General features: G+C 48.1%; 4 protein-coding genes across 4 annotated transcripts; 1 reads left to right on the forward strand and 3 right to left on the reverse strand.

The window, feature by feature from the left end:
- Window positions 1-1,383: 1,383 nt before the first annotated feature.
- Window positions 1,384-2,165, forward strand: EI90DRAFT_3130522 (uncharacterized protein; the record flags this gene model as incomplete). The annotated part of the gene is made up of 4 exons (XM_039064313.1): window positions 1,384-1,706; window positions 1,761-1,832; window positions 1,908-2,009; window positions 2,060-2,165. The coding sequence occupies 4 exons, from the start codon at window positions 1,384-1,386 to the stop codon at window positions 2,163-2,165; spliced, it is 603 nt and encodes a 200-aa protein (XP_038911118.1).
- Window positions 2,166-2,787: 622 nt separating this feature from the next.
- On the reverse strand, window positions 2,788-3,570 carry EI90DRAFT_3292423 (uncharacterized protein; the record flags this gene model as incomplete). Its single annotated transcript, XM_039067332.1, has 4 exons — window positions 2,788-3,112; window positions 3,168-3,221; window positions 3,285-3,371; window positions 3,420-3,570. 4 exons carry the CDS (start codon window positions 3,568-3,570, stop codon window positions 3,018-3,020), a joined length of 387 nt encoding a protein of 128 aa, XP_038911119.1. The 3' UTR covers window positions 2,788-3,017.
- A 4,460-nt stretch (window positions 3,571-8,030) lies between these two features.
- EI90DRAFT_2393806 (RecF/RecN/SMC N terminal domain-containing protein) lies at window positions 8,031-10,458 on the reverse strand. The gene is made up of 12 exons (XM_039052966.1): window positions 10,215-10,458; window positions 10,136-10,155; window positions 10,013-10,071; window positions 9,756-9,960; window positions 9,600-9,696; window positions 9,430-9,547; window positions 9,202-9,377; window positions 9,057-9,137; window positions 8,716-9,002; window positions 8,340-8,657; window positions 8,188-8,287; window positions 8,031-8,130 (listed from the first exon to the last, which is right to left on the reverse strand). The coding sequence occupies exons 1-12, from the start codon at window positions 10,329-10,331 to the stop codon at window positions 8,119-8,121; spliced, it is 1,590 nt and encodes a 529-aa protein (XP_038911120.1). The 5' UTR covers window positions 10,332-10,458; the 3' UTR covers window positions 8,031-8,118.
- A 931-nt stretch (window positions 10,459-11,389) lies between these two features.
- Window positions 11,390-14,692, reverse strand: EI90DRAFT_3130524 (uncharacterized protein; the record flags this gene model as incomplete). The annotated part of the gene is made up of 2 exons (XM_039064314.1): window positions 11,390-13,171; window positions 13,220-14,692. 2 exons carry the CDS (start codon window positions 14,690-14,692, stop codon window positions 11,390-11,392), a joined length of 3,255 nt encoding a protein of 1,084 aa, XP_038911121.1.
- Window positions 14,693-16,622: the final 1,930 nt, after the last annotated feature.

The following is a 16,622-nucleotide window of genomic DNA, read 5'->3' on the forward strand; positions in this document are numbered from 1 at the left end:
CCGCACGTTCTAACAATGTCACTATTCCCGTTATTGGATATCTCATTAACGCATGATCCTTGTATTATGAAAATTTGGGAGGATTAAGATTGGATCCCTTCCTTTCTAATGGGCTATCAAGCTTGTCTCAGTTGTTACTGGTTAATCTTCGCGCTTCCCTTTTAGGCATTGTCCTCGTTTTGCAGGAGTTTTAGTCATATCTCCATCGTTTATAGGTAGTTTCCCCTGTAATTACTCTCATTGGTTCCGTTTGGAGGACATCTACATTTCCTATTGTAAACACGACTCTGACTTTTGCATTAGTTCCTGAGGAATCTTCGTTCCGTGGTACTTCCATCCTTGGCTACGTGTTCGGACGTGGGAAAGTAGTTTCCATGGAGGTTCTCTGATTATTTTTATAGTCAAATCTTGGTCGATTGTCCTAATTCTTGGTTTAATATTTGCTATAAATTCCCCCGAGAATTCCGTCTCGTTGATAGTAAGCTTGAAGTATTTTTGCTATTTTTCTTTCTTTCGATTTATCGTGTATAGTCATAATAATTCGTAAAAATTCGTAAAATTCGTTAAAATTCAGGTCCTTCTATTTTCTCATATCTACTTGTCGTATGAGGTTTTTGTGATTTATCTGGCATATTTCCATAATGGGTTTCCATAGTGAGGCCGTTATTTCTCCTACACCGGGCAGACATGGCTGTGCGCATAGATGACGTGGCGCTCCCCACGTGACCTCCAACCACATGTACATAAACACAGCCTAAGTGGGAACTGAGAAGCAACCTTCTTCTCACACTTCCCACTTTAGCCTAAGTGGCCACGGACCCTCGCCTGCTTCGGGCCCGTTGTTACGCATGCCCGTGCCACACCCTATCGGGCCCTCAGCCCTGGGCGATATACCCGGACGCTCTCGACCCCGGGTTGGTCCCTGACAAAACCGTGCACTAAAAGAAACGATAATCTCACCTGAATTATCTATGAATTCCATTGCAACACATGCGCGGGACCAACTGATAAACATAGTATGTGTTCAATGCCTAAAATGAGCACAAGGTTCTAGTACTAAAAAGCAACAGGCAAAATCAGTTCATGAATCATGCGATGTCGAAGTGGTTGTCATGATGACTCGAGGACACTTGAAAGACTTATTCTTGCCAGTTTTCTGGGCAACAGATAAGGCGAAGTACTACTGGGGAGTTGTGGCAAAAATGGACATGGCAGCGCAAGTTCGCCTTATGGAGGCACATGCAATCAGCACATTAGACAGTATGTAGCTGAACCATCTCTTGACTACTCACCAACATGGGGTGTAAGGTGTGGCGAAAGCCTACACAGCAAAAGCCAGGAACATGCACTCCGAAATGGCCGAGATAACCAGAGAGTGTCTCCATGAGTGACATCGTCCCAGTATTCCAACATGCACTGACCAAATACAAAGACAAATTGACTGGGAAGCCAAGATTATCGATGGAATGGGTGCCAGCAAACTATTTGAAACTCACTATCAAACATTGTGTCGTGATTGACATGACCAATTACCCAGATGGCAAACTGATCGAACCAAAGCTTGCTAACGTCAATCACTTGTGCCAGGTACTCGATGGATGGAAGAATAACAAGATCAAGTGGGTCAAATTAACCGATGAACAGGTGGAAGAGAGGCATGAGGAGCTCGCTGCACTTACCTCTACTGGCACCGAAGTAGCATCCACGTGAGAATCCCAAAGTGCAGGACCCACACTAATAAACTAAATTTCCATACATAGGCTGAGTTCCAGGGTCACAGATGGCAGGGTTGGAGAGGAAGGCCTAAGGTCATCTGTGAATGTCAGTTCCGGGTTGGTATATTCATTTTTCCCCCAGAGATGCCATCAAGGATAGGCTGGCACTGACTGTTACTCACCATACTCTAGATCGATGGCCCCAGCTACCTCCCTATCGCCTTCCCAGTGTGATGCCACCCAGATTCCAACCCAACCGCCAGCAGAGGAAAGCAGACAAGCGGTGACTGCCATGTAAGCTCTTATTCACTACACAAAGCTACTGACTGATTGAGTGATATCAGTCGAGGTCACAAACATAAAGCCATGCAAAGTTCTGAACCACAAAAGAAGAAACAACCCACATCTGCTGGCATGGCAGGCTTGCAGCTTGGAAGAGAGTCAGGATAAAGTTTTTCCCCCACCATGTGTCCCCAACCAAGTAACCCAGCGCCATTACATTCATTCCATATTGCAGAGTTGTTCGAAGCAAGTTCAGTCTGCACAAAAAAGGCAACTCGCCTCTGTAAACAACCCACTCAGTGATCCAAAGTTGTGTTGTCATTGTATTGCTTGGTGGTGGCAAGTTTGAGAATAAGATTACAAAAGAAAAACGACATCTAAGCTTGAACTGTGAAGGAGATGACAACAACACATGATACCACAGTTTTTCAGCAGTGAAGAGGCAAGAAAAAAACACACTAGTACAAGAAAGAACAAAAAAAAAAGTGAGCAAAAATGGGAGAGAACAACTTTGGCAGCATTGACGGCGATGGTGGCGATGACAAAGCATCAGAAGTCGATGCCGACAATTCATTCGATGTAGCAACACTGATGAAGTGTTGCATAAAGCATTGTAATTGAAAAAACTGGTCATGGGCACCCCAGAGCTTCTGGGGCCCTTTGGGCCCCTCCATAAAAACTTATTCCTCGTTTATTTTCGCCCATCACACCAGTGCACCAGTGCAGTTACTCAGATGCTTATCTACTATCTAAGACAGTAGGATGAGACACCTCTTTATATTGACTGAGTCACGAGTACTAGGTGCCACAACGCGCTTTCCCACGGAAAAAAAATGAACCCCCACTGTAAACAAATGCCTTGCAGGCTCGGCCAATGAACAGCCAGTTCGGCAACTGGAACACTATGGATGGAGATTTGGGACAACATACTGAGTCCCTTTGTGAACCGTGAATAGTAGCCAGCTCTTCGAAGGAACCACCAGATATATCCAGGAAGCTGGCCATTCATATTTACAATTATTATTTCGGCCAAGAGACGTTCCAAAGACATGCCTTCCACATGTCAGTCAACTTTCCATTTGATAATCGATCGACCAGGTCAAGGTCCTGGATTGCTATGCATGACCATGTGGAAAAATCCTCAAGCTACGAAAAACTAGGAGGACAGACATTTTGCACCTCCGGCATATGTTGGCAGGATGATCGATGCGTATTGGCCAAGAACTATCATGATGCACAAAAGGATCGCATTATCAGAGGAACGAAAGGTATTAGAAAAAAACGTACAAGTCTTCATCGATCCCCTGGCCCAGGCCCTCGATGTCCGCAGCGTGAATGAGGAATTCACTAGTGTTTTTTGCGTGACAACATTTCCTGCCAATATCATCGACACATAGTTACCTTGCTTGCAAGGTCACTTACCAACCCGGAATTCCTTAGCGTTTTTCCCACCTTGTTTATATTGTTTCCCTTTTTTCCCACCCTTCGCCCTTGCACGTGTGCTTTTCCACCCTGTCACGTTGCTCCTTTTGTGACCAGCCAATACATCGATCCTCAACATTCCTTTTAGCATGTCTATCCTCTTCTACATCTACGTGCCAATTCTACCATGTCCCGCCTTCTGTTACAAATTTCTCCCACTTGCCCCTAGTCTCCTTGTCCAACCGCTTATCTCCGCAGCGAGTACGTCACACACAGGTTGTCAGAATAATTTCTCATCAAAGTCTCGCAGAAGCCATATCGTATCCCTTCCTGAGCTTCGCGATAGCGCCATATATGCATTGAATAGTGTTAGCGCTCCCATTGGCAGTGGTGCTAGACCGATCATCACATGCTTATTCGTTTGTCCTTGAGCCCTGTAATCCGTGAACGCATAAGCTCCTGTCATTGGCAACTGTCGATGCTTCACCGTCCTTATTGCTCCGTCTTTTAGTGTGATACGGTAAGTGCACTCCTCTGCAAATATCGCAACAACTCCCCTTTCCAGGTCCCCCCCCCCCTTCTCACTGCCATGGTCGAGCTTGACAAGAATACATACTGGGAGGCGCCTCAACCTCGCTCTTGCTATACCCTGTGGGATCTCTGGCTCGCTTGGATGTAACAAGATCTCCATGATTGTACCACGCGCCCCATTTGCGATGTTTCGGTCTGTGTCCACATTTGTCGTCACCATCACCTTTCCTCCGAGTGCAACTTCGATCGTGTCCGGTAGTTTACTCCCATCATCACCCTTCTCTCCTCTGCGTGCTGGCTGAAGAGCACACGCCCACTTCTCCAAAAGACACAGCGGTCTGTTCTTGATAGTATCCTCCGCGGCGCAGATCAATAAAGTCTGCTTTGAATGGTGACAGTGTTCTACTTATTCCACTCCGCCTGCACTCCCTGACGAGGCGCAGCTAAGCTGGTGCTATTCCGAGGTGATTTTGAAGAGTCCGTGGGTGGACATGGCTTCGAGGATAAAACTAATCTCTTTAACAGCTTTATATCGTCATCGCTCTTGCCATGCCTTGAATGCCGGAGAAGGTCTGCCCATGCAGGGTCCGTCACCCGCATTTGCTCCTTTAGAACGATTATTGCTTTATATAGCGCCGATCCTAAAGCGTCTTCTGCGCTGTCCCCTGCAACTGATGGCCAGCATAGCGGGGCTTTCTTTCCCCCTCTTACTGGAGGAAATCTCCACATAGGATCACATTTGAACCGCCGAACACTTCCTCCCTCCACGTGCCCCCACCTCCCCCATTATTAGAACCAGAATTGTGGACAACTTCGCAAGAATCGTTCGAGAGATCATCAAACACTCATCAATGATTAGATATCGGCATGTTTTCCACCAATTAGCTTGCAAGAATCGGGTACAATTCCAATGTACTATGTCCAGGTAATGGATTCTTGGGAGCGGAGTTTGGACTCGAAGGAAGCGTACAAGTAATCCCCCCATCCGAATATGAGAGCGCACTCCGAGCCACAGTACAAATGTCATTCACATGATCATGCCACCTAATTGGAGGACGCGAAAGACAATGCGCAACCTTCACTGCAAAGATAGGTGAAATTATCGTACTGAAAGAACCCGAGGCGTTCCCAAGTGGCCGTGCAGAGAACGACTCTCCAGCCAAACGTGCCTCAGGTCCTTCTTTCTCACCATCAATGGCGTAAATAGAATACGGTTGCACTGCCGTACCCCTTTTGATGTTGAGCACGCGCCTCTTGTTACTCTCGTTCTGTTGTATTTATGTGTCACCACCACGCTCCTCTTTCTTTTTTGATTTAATATATTTAAAACCACGGTATGCATTCCTTGACCAAATGGTTAAAGTGCCCAAATAAGATAGCAATTTTGGTATTTATACACAGATGGCTGCAGTAACATTAGGAAGCAAAATGTTGTCACAAGCAAGGTCACGGCGGCGAAGCAGCCATTTCTAGTTTAGAATTTCATGAAGACAATTATTAGTAAGATACAACAAATAGGCACCATAATACAATGGAATGAACGACAAGCCGGAGCAGTGTAGGTGATTGCAACGTGGTGGTGAATCACTGTGCCACTGCTTCTTGTTCCACAAATTCCCTGGCTTCCTCGCGCGATATACTTCGAATAGAGCTGACCTTCTGGTTATTAAACAACACACCGTAGAATTTATCTGCATTGACTAGCATTTCGGGGCGGAACGTTGTTGTAATGAACTGGGCGTTCTCAGAGAGCTCGTGGATCATAGCTAGAGGTCATCATCAGCAGGCACGATGAGAGGAATGGCGGGCGTGTGCTTACAGGCAACAGCGGTTCGATATTGAGCATCCAGATTGCTGCCAATCGTTCACCGTGAGCATTTGTCATTGCTTGGGAAGTGTGAACTCACGCATCAATCTCGTCAAACAAATAGAACGGTGCAGGGTCGCACTTTTGGATGGCAAACACTATCGAATATCGTCAGGATGATGATTGATCTGCCAGTGAATTCAGTCATCCGCACCCGTCGCCAGTGCTACCAGCGATTTCTGTCCACCAGAAAGCTGAGAAATGCGCAAGCCTTCATCATGTTTGGAGTGGAAGGACACCTGTCAGGAGTGAGTTCTGCGCTCAGACCAACCACAAAGCAGTGGTGGCGAACCTTGATCGAGACACCAGTGTAGCTGTCAATACGACTATGGCGTGGCCGCTCTTCGTCATCCATACCTTCATCGTCATCATCCTCAGGTGTCTGTGGTGCTGAACACGATTGAATATGCGGAGCCTCACAGCACATACCTGGTCAACACCCTTCTGCATGATCAAACGTCCCCGCCCTGCTGGTACAAGTCGCTCAAACACCTCCTCAAAGTTCTTCGAAACTTGCTTGAACGTCCTCTCTATGGCTTCGTCCTTTCGCTGATCGAGAGTGTCGATCATTTTCTGGATGGCTTCCGCGGATTTATCTAAATCGTCACGGCGTTCCAGTAGTTGGTCCCTTTGTTTGGTGAAATTGTTGTATTGCTCAAAGGCTTTCTTGTTGACATGTGCAAACTTCTTAAGCGATTCGTTCACTTCACGGAGCCGTTTGGCAAGCTATAACACCGAAGATTATTCATTTAGAGGCAGAGCAACGTCAATCAGGGCGAGGATCACCCACCCGTTCCGCCTTGACATTGGTATATTTCTCGAAGGCTTCTTCTGGAAGAACACCCAGATCTCTAATGTTCTTGTTGCACTCATCACGCCGAGTCATAAGCAGCTGGCGCTTCGCCAAGTACCGTTCTGTACTCTTCTGATGTCTGGACATACCACGATTTTCTTCTTGCTGCGTGGTCTGGAGGTTATCTAAAGCCTCCTTCGCATTATCGAGTCCCTCGGTCGTTGAGGTGTGTTCATTTTCGAGGTCTATAGCCGGTTTGAGTCAGAAAACATTTGCTGAATCGTCTGTGGGGTCCTCACCAGCTAACTTCTCTTCGAGGGATGAGCCAGATTCATTCAGCGAAGCTAGTTCTTGTTGTCTCATCTCGAGATCACCAAGAGATGAGGCCGCAATGCTCGATGGAACGTCCATGGCTTCAATCTGGCCACGAATCTCCTCTCGTTTACGTTTCAAATTTTCATTAAGATCGACTTCAAGATTGCTTTTGCGCTCCGCCGACTAAAATTGGGGTGAGGTCAGGCGTAAGAAATCCCCAACAAGGCACCACTTGCCTCGTTCTTGTTTTGGGCCAAAATAACAAGGGATTTCTTTAGGAAGTCTGCTTCTTTTGCAAGTCGTTCAATTTCGGAGAGTTCGTCGTCCGACATTCCTTGGGCCATTGGGGTGCGAAGCTCCTGTTGATAAGCCTCCTTGCGGGCTTGCTGAGCAGTTTGCTCAGTCTCAAGTTGGTCCAGATCGCCTTGAAGCTTGGTCGCCCTCTCTGTCAGTCGCTCTTGTTCGCGCTGAATACTCTGCTTCTCTCTTAGAAGCGGATCGCGCATGTGATGTGTTTGATCTAGGTTCGTTTGCGCTGCTTGGAAACGTCCCGTTAATTGCGTGATCTCAGCGTCAAGGCGATGGAGAGCCGAGATAACCTCGGCATGATTCCGGGTGTACTCTTCGAGGCGGGGTTTCCAACTTCGAACCGCTTTGATGGCGTCTATCCTCGATCGCTTTACATCGTAATAGCCACCAGTCATTGCGCCTTTACGGTCAACCTTATCACCATCAATGGTGATGGCGTTGATGCCATGACTTCTCACATATGAGGCAGCCAGAGAGAGGTCTTGACAGACACATGTTTTCCCAAAAACCTGCTCGAAGGCTTTGCTCAGAGAGGGTTCGAAACGAAGTTTCTTAACGAGGGGTTGTGCATCCGAGCTTTGGGGAAATTGAACCTGTTTCGGCTTCAATCGATTGAGAGGCATGAAAGTGACACGACCAGTCTTCTCTTTTAACATCACGTCGAGCACCTTGCTGGCGGTCTCATCCGTATCAACTACGATGTGCCACAGACTGAAAGGAACGATAAGTACAAGTGGAAACGGCATGATTCATGAGACTCTACCTTGCACCTGCGGTTAGTTCTACCGCCGTGTTGTAGTTGGAATCTGGGACTTCAAATAAACGATAAAGAGGCCCATAAACGCCATCAAGCCTGAGTCGCTCGGCGATGGAGTCAACGGCTGCTAAGCCACTTCCTGTGTCCTTTGGCGAGTCAATCGGAAATCCCGAGATGTAGCCGCAGCCAGGCTCACTTTATCCATCGTACTAGCTAGATTCCGCTCCGCTTCCCGCAGCTGCTGCTGGGCATTGTTCTTGAGTTGCGATAGCTTCGCGTCTTCACGCCACATTTCCCTACCGTCAACGCGATAAACCCAGATTTAGCACAACAGGACATGGTACTTACTTGCGCTGCTCTGTCTTTTCGCGGAGATTATGCTGGAGATTGTTGACTTCTTCCTGCATTTCCTGCAACTTGCCTCGCCGCTCGTTCAGGTTCTCCTCGATTTCATTGCCTTTGCGAATAAGCTCATCAATTGTCTTGAGTGTGTTGGTTAGCTCAGTTTGCATGTTCGCTTTGACTTGAGCCTGGCTCTTCTCGTGCGCCGCGATAGCATCAATTTCATTTCTGAGAAACATGTCACGTTCGGTCCGAGACTTGAAACGGGAGATACGCCCTTGTTTAGCGTATAATGTATCTAAGGAGGCCTGTGCACGGTCCAAACTAGGCAGTGCACCCGTGAGTATATCTAGCAACGGGTCTGGCATTGATTAAGACGAACCTAGCAAGGGCCTCCTTCTCCTTTGCGACGCGATCTTCCCACTCAGGAACAACCTCCATTAACTCAGTTTCAACCCCGGAAATCTGCTTTTCCACCTCATTAAGCTCTCGTTTGAGCCCCTTCTTTCGTGCCGCCCCTTTCTGACCCGCCTGACCAAGGTCTTCAATGATGCACTCAAGCTCCGTACGCGCCTTTAACAGATCCTGCATTTCATTAGTCAACCCGTGCTTCGAAAGGGCCAAAACAGATAGGGAAGACTCCAAGGACGAAATCCGATCCTTCAGAACCTAATAGTAACGTTAGAGCCTATAAATTTTTGTACGGCAGAATAAGATGTTCACTTCAATTTCCTTTTCTCGTGCCGCAAATTCATTTCGCTTCTCATTCGAATCATCGATCTCCTTCCTCCTATTTATCTCGATCTGGAAATGAGAGCAATCCACGTTCAGTGGATTTCCTTCTCGCTATCATAAATGATATGCACACCTCCTCAAGCATTTGCCCGACTTCACCGAGCTCTCGCTGATACATGGCATACTCCAAACATCGACGTTCCTTATCTTTTTCCTGGTACTCCTTCAGTTCTTCCTTTTCTTCTTCCAATTCTTGGAGTCGCTCTTCGATGAAAGTTAAGGATTCCTTGATTTTGCTTCTTTTTGATTCTAAAACAAGGAGGGATGAACACAAGATATGAGACGTCGAGCGAGAGCATACCAGTTTCCTCCATCAACTTAAGTGATTCGGCTCGTCGATTCTCGTACACATTTGTACCAGCAACTTCCTTCAGGAGCGCGAGCCTCTCATGATCCTTTGCATTGGTTAAGCTCGTTATCTATACGAAAAGGTTTCAAAAGCAGGACATTGTGTAACGAAGATCAACGAACCCGTCCTTGAGGCACAATGTAATATGGATTTGATCTGGAGAACCCAGCACTCTCCAGCAAGTTCATGACGTCGGCTTTTGTGGCACTCTTCTTATCTCTGGGAAACGCAACTGTATCACAAGTGAAGCAATTCAGGAGCAATAGAGGGTCACTCACAACGAGTATTCATCTTTCTTCAGCCCAATAGTGCGTCGTAATATGACCTCATCTTTTCCAGTTGGGAATCGATTATCCGAGTTATCGAAGATTATCTCGACGTATGCGCTAAGCGTAGTGGTAACAGAGACTCCTTCATGGAGCAGACTTCCACGTTCCTCTCGCGACATGGACGTATACGCGTCAGACAGGACGAACCGTATCGCTGTGGGTGAACTTCCTTCAGTCATTATCAGAATAAGGGACAGACAACGAACCAGAAAAGAAGTTGCTCTTCCCACTTCCATTACGTCCCACTACAGCGTTATGGCTGGAACTACATCATTGGACGTTGGCGTGAGTGTTCTCGACGCGTCGCGTAACCTCAAGGGCGGAAATACCTGAACGGTTCAATAGCGGTCTTCGATCCAAAGCCTACTCAGCGTTGCTGCGCGTGCTTACTCAACGCGACTGACCTACCTGGTCTCGATATGACTTAAACCCATGTATGGTTAGTGTCTTGATGTGCATCGCGTCCACTGTTCGCCGCCCAGCCAAACATTTGCTTCCGGAGTCCCACGAGCCCCTTGTCGTCATTCACCACTTGAATGCGCCCTCACTCTGAACTCCTAGCGTCTGAGTGATAGCTCTCGAGGGTCGTTAGAACACTCGCTCTGAAATTTGAGCGCCGTATCTGTCTGGCTGAGATAGCCCATTCGAGTGCCCATTATCTGTTTTTGGGGTTCTCCTTGTAGAAGCACTCAAGACCTGTCATGGTCGCATGCGAAGCACTTACATTGTAAAAGGGAGGAAATACTTGTGCTAGACTATCTCACCTGTTCCAATACTAGAATGTTGCTGTTAGGAACCTGTTCCTACAGACCGAATATTTCCTTGTCCCATCGCCGTACGCTTGAGTACCGACCGGGAATGTTCATGCATTGCGTATGCAACTCGTCCGTTCGTTCCCAACGAGTCATTCGATGGGACCAATTTTTACACCGGCGCTTTTGTGTGAATTTCCAGTCCGCAGCGTAGTTCTGGGGAAGCAAGCCCTCTGGACTTAAGTTGCAGATCCTGTAGCCGTCTGCATACAAAATTTCCCTGCCATACCGATGCCGGAGAACCCTACACAATAACTGGTCAGCATCTCGGATTGATCAAGGCAATGCAAACCGGAAAGTTCGGGATACGATAAAACACACAAGCTACACTGCTGATAGATGGGTGGACGTGGACAATGCTGGAGCGGCATCGCCTGCTTAATCCAGCATTGCACTCTCCTCATCAATCTGGGCGATTATCCAGAAATGACATGGAGCAATTCTGCACCAATGTGAAATGATTCGTTTTGAACTGCGGACGTACTACAGCATCCTGTCGATCTTTAAATCGACCCCAAATATATATATTCCGTCGCCTGCTATGAAGTTCCCAATTATCGGCCGAATACACAGAACCAGTACATTTTCTGTTGACAAAGCGCTTAAAGAATATGAATATAGGAGCGTTCTAACCCTTCATCATCGGCACAACCAAAAATCATTCATGATCTCATGGACACGCAGGACAGAGATTAGTAAGATACATCTGCGTCTACAGGGTACAAAATACAGACAAGGAGCCACAAACGATACAACAATCTTTTCGGAATTTTACATGATAATACATCCACGGTCGTCATCGTCAACACCCATACCTGGTGTCGTTGTCCCGGATGCGGAGTTGGACCTTCTGCCAAACCAGCGACTACTTCTACCTTCCCTTCTCTGAAGAAGGGAAACTTCAGCCCCCATCCGCGCTTTGTTACGTTTCTCTCTCTCCCCAAGCCACTTGTCCACAACCTGCCATGACCTAAAGGTCTTCACGACGACCTTAGTCTCATCACACTCATCCAATCCTTCACCATCTGCAATAGGGAGATTGTCGCCATCTCGAGCGTCTGCGTACCCCAGACCAGTGCTGGTGACCTCCCAACATCGAAATCCGTAACGAGGCCGTATTTCTTCTCGCCCAGCGAGCTCATCAACAACAGCGCGGCTGATGTTCGCACAGTCAATTGCCACAATGCCGGCATCCTTGATGCTTCTCTTTCTTGCTACTTCGACAAAAATCCGGATGCTCTCGTCCGTGATCCGTGTGTTGCCCGCGTCCAACTTGCGAAGACGGGGACATGCCTGTATAAGTGTATGAACAGCTTCGGGGGTGGGAAGTGCAGCATATGAGATGATGAGTTCCTCGAGGCACTCTCCCGGCTGGGGAATTACAACGGTGCCAGGCGGCTTGGAAATGAACATGCTGTCGCCATACAAGGCTATCGGAATCGCTGCTGAGGGACGAGTCGTGGAAGGAGATGGGGTAATGGCAGTGAGGACTTCATCCGTAATATGCGATGCATCTTCAAGGTCGAGTTTTCGAATATAAGGCAGGGTCTTTAGCAATCGCACCAACCCGCCGTCTTCCAAATTTGCACCGATGCCTGCCAATTCCAGAAGCTCCATGTTCGGAACCGTGAAGGCAAGGGCAGAACAAGCACGGTCTGTCAAGGTTAGGCAATGCGAAAGGTTCAAATGCCGTAGCTTGGTAACGCGCCGCTTATACATCGTACGATCTGTTGGATCAAGACCAGCTTCCATTGAGGTGAGCTGGACATAGGTGCCTCTCCTCGCATCTACCAATGTATCTTCCTTCCACTCGACGAATTTCTCCACACATCGATCAGACAACCCATTACAGTAGCTCAGATCGAGTACCTCTAAATTAGGGAATGCTTGTGCAATTGATGCCATGACCCACTCCGAGGCACGTTTCAAGCCGGAAATACGTAGCTCACGAAGGGTCGTGCCATCGCCGAGTACTCCTTCCTGGCCCATGCCGATGGCCCCTGTCCCTAGACAGGATGCGCTCCTCTTCCTTCTTTCTACGGCTTCGCAGATGAACGTCACTCCGAAAGCATCCATGTTTGGGCAGCGACCAAGGTCCAGCAAACGTAGCCTTGGGTTAGAATCCCCAATGACGATACAAGTTGTATTGGTGACGGCATCCAACCCTCGCAGGCAAAGATTCTCCAATATGGGGCAGCTCGTAAGAAATTTAATTAACCCTCGAGTAGTTAGGTTAGTCAGGCCCTTGAGGTTGACGTCAGTGAGATTCGTTTGCCACCCATCTACAGGATGAATTGAGGGCGAGATGGTCCCATGGGGGTGACCATGGGACGAAAAAGTTTGAACGGGATGGGTAATCGTCGAAATATTCTTGGCAATTATAGCAAGATCACTAGTCCCAAGTGTTGGTATCCCTTCAAGTTGCAACGACGTTACAAAAGGCCCCGCGATTTGGCTGATCCTGGAAAGCAAATCCGGCGGAAAGCCAGGTGACGCGCCTAATGTTGACCAAAGCTGGCCATCCAATGCAAGAAACTGCCATGCACGGCAAACCTAAACAGGCCACATAAGACTCGAAAAACGGAATGTGATGTTACATACCCTGCTAATCTTCACTAGTTCACGAATACCGGCTTCCCAGCCGACCCAACGCATCTTGGCAGCAATCCCTACACTCCAAGATTTTCCCTCGACCAATCTGGATAAGTCACTCACGAAGCTCAATACTAAGCAAAGAAATATGTGCAAGCGGGTTTCTACCGGCAACATTATGTTAAACAAGTCTTTTGGCTGTGATAATGCTTCAGCCGCAGAGGCCTCTTCGCTATTTAGCGGGAGCCCGCAGATATCTGGCGGGTCGGTAGTGAGTACGGGAACAGCTATTGATGGGAAAGGAGACGATGGGCGCGTCACAGACGGGAGGGAACCAGTGAATGGTCGCCCTTTCGGGTTCAGCTTCAGCTTCTTATCTATACTACTCTCGTCTGAGAATAGTTCTGGGGAAAATTGAACAGATCTCGTCTCCATCGACGGTGGGCTAGTTGCGGTAGGGGGTGTATGGGCGGGTGGGGACGTGCTAACTTCAATGTCATCTCGATGTTTGCTTCTTCTTAGAAATTCTCGCGAACGCTGAAGTTTGACCTTGATGTGCTTCGACATATCTCGAAGCGAGGTTGATCTCGACCTCGAGATGCTTGATATAGGTGCGGGCGGCGCATCAATTCTAGGAAGCCACGGGGGCGAAGGGGATGAGACATTGGTGCTATCTTCCGATGGAACGACCATTTGCATCACCCGGGGGGGCTCGAATCGTTGTTGGGAGAAAGCACGAGATAGGCCAGAGCCTGTGGGTGTTTTTCGGTCATTTTCCAATTCTATGTGGTCAGATTGGGTCAATGACGCGATGCTAGCTCCTCGCGCTGTGGAGGGCTCAGATCCATCACAAAAAAATGATTCTGGATCCCACCCTATGACGCGTTTGGGTTTGGAAGTGTGAGCCTTTTCCCCCTCGTCAGTTACCTCCTCCCTCTCAAAATCAAGTGAAGGAAGTAGTAGCGCGCATGGCCCCTGCGCAGACTGGTCCAGCGCTCGGCCTTTGCCCTTTGATTGCGATCCCAACGTGAATGGGCCAGGGCTAGGGGTAGTGATTGTAGTGTCATAGGAAGTTCCAGCCTCGGCCTCAACCGTGTGCTCGCGGCAATGTGTCCGTCCGGGAAGGGAAAGGGGAGGTGAAAAGGAGAACGACTCGGATTGTGTTGAGGAGCTAGACGAGGACGATCCGTCGTGTTGGTCTCGAGTAAGTGTAGAAAATACCGAGCGACTGCATTCTGGAAGGGACATGGGAAAGACAGGTTCGTCATGCTGCAATCTTGATGACGACATCAAGGGCGACATATGGCAATCCTCACTCCCACTGAATGGGTGTAAAAATGAGCTGTCCGCCTCGGCTGCTTGGTGGGAAACGGCTTGGAAACAATCTTCAAAAATCTCGAAAACGTCGCTGGATCGATCGGTCGAAAGGGTAAACTGTGTGGAAGACCTCTCCTCACGCTCGGAATTGACGGGTTGGTTCATTATAAAGGATTTTTATCGTCAAAAAGGGGGACAGGGGACGAAGGTGGATTCCAAGGGTTCGTAAATGCCGGCAGCCCGAGACCAAAGAGGAGAAGATCGGCTAGCCGGCGTTGGATTTAGGGGTGCCAAACGTGATGAGCCAATGTGTGTGTGCACACACACAATCAGGGCAGCTTGCAGATAATCGTGACTAGCGCGGGGAGATTATAACATAAGTAAAGAAGGACAGACTGAGGCTGAAATTGTGGGAGCGGTGAGTAGGACACTCCGACACGCCCAACCAGGACTGCAATTGGCGTGATCGTTCCCACGCCGGTCACCATCCCCTAATTAGGTTCGAACTCTGAGCCAGCCAGAGGTCATAGGTTAAAGCTTGTTCTAGTGCTATATGACGCAAACGCATCGTGCACGTCTGTCATATGCCTACTGGCACAAATGCCAACGTTAAAACATTGTTAAAATGATCACTAGGTTCTCTGGGAAATTAGATTAGAGCTAGAGGCCGCTAATGCTCAAACGGATCAGTTGACAAAGGGCTATTCATTCTCGAATATAGAGTGCAGAGTAATAAACGAATAAGTCCATTCGCGAGTAAGTTTAAACCGTCTGGGTGGTGCCGTATTTGGAAATCCCTTAGCGCCGAGGAGAGTTGTATCTCTGTATGGCGAGCTAGCAGTGCCTCCGTGTTGAGGAACTCGCCATCACACACAATCTATGGTTCTGCGCAGGCTCGACCTGTTATTGCCTCAACTCTGACCGGAGAGATGCTTCAACAGTTCAACTTCATCTTTGCCCAGCGCTCAGTGTCCAATATACAGAATATAATGAGTTCAGAGAGACAATGGAGTATCATACCAGTTATGCATATATACCGACTGCCAACTTGCAAAGGGAGGACAGATTTTTCCGTGGGAATCAACATGAACTAAACCTAAATGCCCCACCCAGCACGTTCCACAACGCTCACGTGCATGCGAAAAGAAAATGTAAAATACGATTCCAAAAGCAACCAGAGTATTTAAATCGTAAATATGAGTCTAAGCAATGCGTCAAGTTGACTATCGTTCGTAACCACGACCCAACCTTCTCAACCCCCCCAACCACCCAACCACCCCCTGACCCAACGCCCAACCAATTCAAAATTGTATAGACACATAAACACACAACTGCCCAACCCGACCCTTCCCAACCCCCTAACCCAACCCACCCAACGCCCGATTCAAAATTGAATAGACACAAACTCACAACCACCCGACCCAACCACCCGACCCAACCTCCCAACCCCCGGCCCAACACTCAACCCCCAACCCAAATACTCTGGATGCCAAAGAAAAAAAAAAACGACGACGACGACAAAAAAGAAACAACAACTCTGAATCGAACAGGAATCCCTAAAGCAAGATGGACCGATCAAGGTCCGGTCTTAACCATTAGGGTAAAGAACCACCGATGTTGGCTGCCGTTGAAATTATAAATATGTATTATCACAGACAATACAAAATTGTGAGAAACCGGAATCAGTTACATACAGAAAATAAACAATTTCTTCTCCGAAAAAAAAGAAGCACGTGGCCATTCACGTGCTCTTTGTGGAACGCGCTGGGTGGGGCATTTAGGTTAGCTATCAACATGATCTCATGGGACACCGGATTCAAAAGCCAGAACCGGCGCCCCCGCGAGAAATGCACAACACCGGAGTATTGGGAGACGACAATAAGAAGATATGGGATAAACCAAAGTCAGTGATCAGAAAATAGGGTTATGCCAGTATTGGGTTGGTGTCGGACCAGATGAGAGTTGACCGGCGCTAAGACAGAATTGCCGGCACAAACACACATTTCGAGGCCGATTTCCAACACTAACTTCAGGATCCAGTACAGCCAACAACCCCAAGCAAGGGGACTCTGTCACATCAACCAATCACTCTTAC

Source organism: Cantharellus anzutake, assembly GCF_015039405.1.
Source record: "Cantharellus anzutake strain C23 chromosome Unknown EI90scaffold_66, whole genome shotgun sequence".
Lineage (NCBI taxonomy): Eukaryota > Fungi > Basidiomycota > Agaricomycetes > Cantharellales > Hydnaceae > Cantharellus > Cantharellus anzutake.

Excerpts from the sequence above, each read along its gene's own strand:
- EI90DRAFT_2393806 (XM_039052966.1), bottom strand. The coding sequence starts at position 10,331 with ATGACGACAAGGGGCTCGTGGGACTCCGGAAGCAAATGTTTGGCTGGG. Across the intron at positions 10,156-10,214 it reads TTAAGTCATATCGAGACCAG|ACCGCTATTGAACCGTTCAG; the intron begins GTAGGTCAGTCG and ends TTTGGATCGAAG. Across the intron at positions 9,003-9,056 it reads CACGAGAAAAGGAAATTGAA|GTTCTGAAGGATCGGATTTC; the intron begins GTGAACATCTTA and ends CGTTACTATTAG.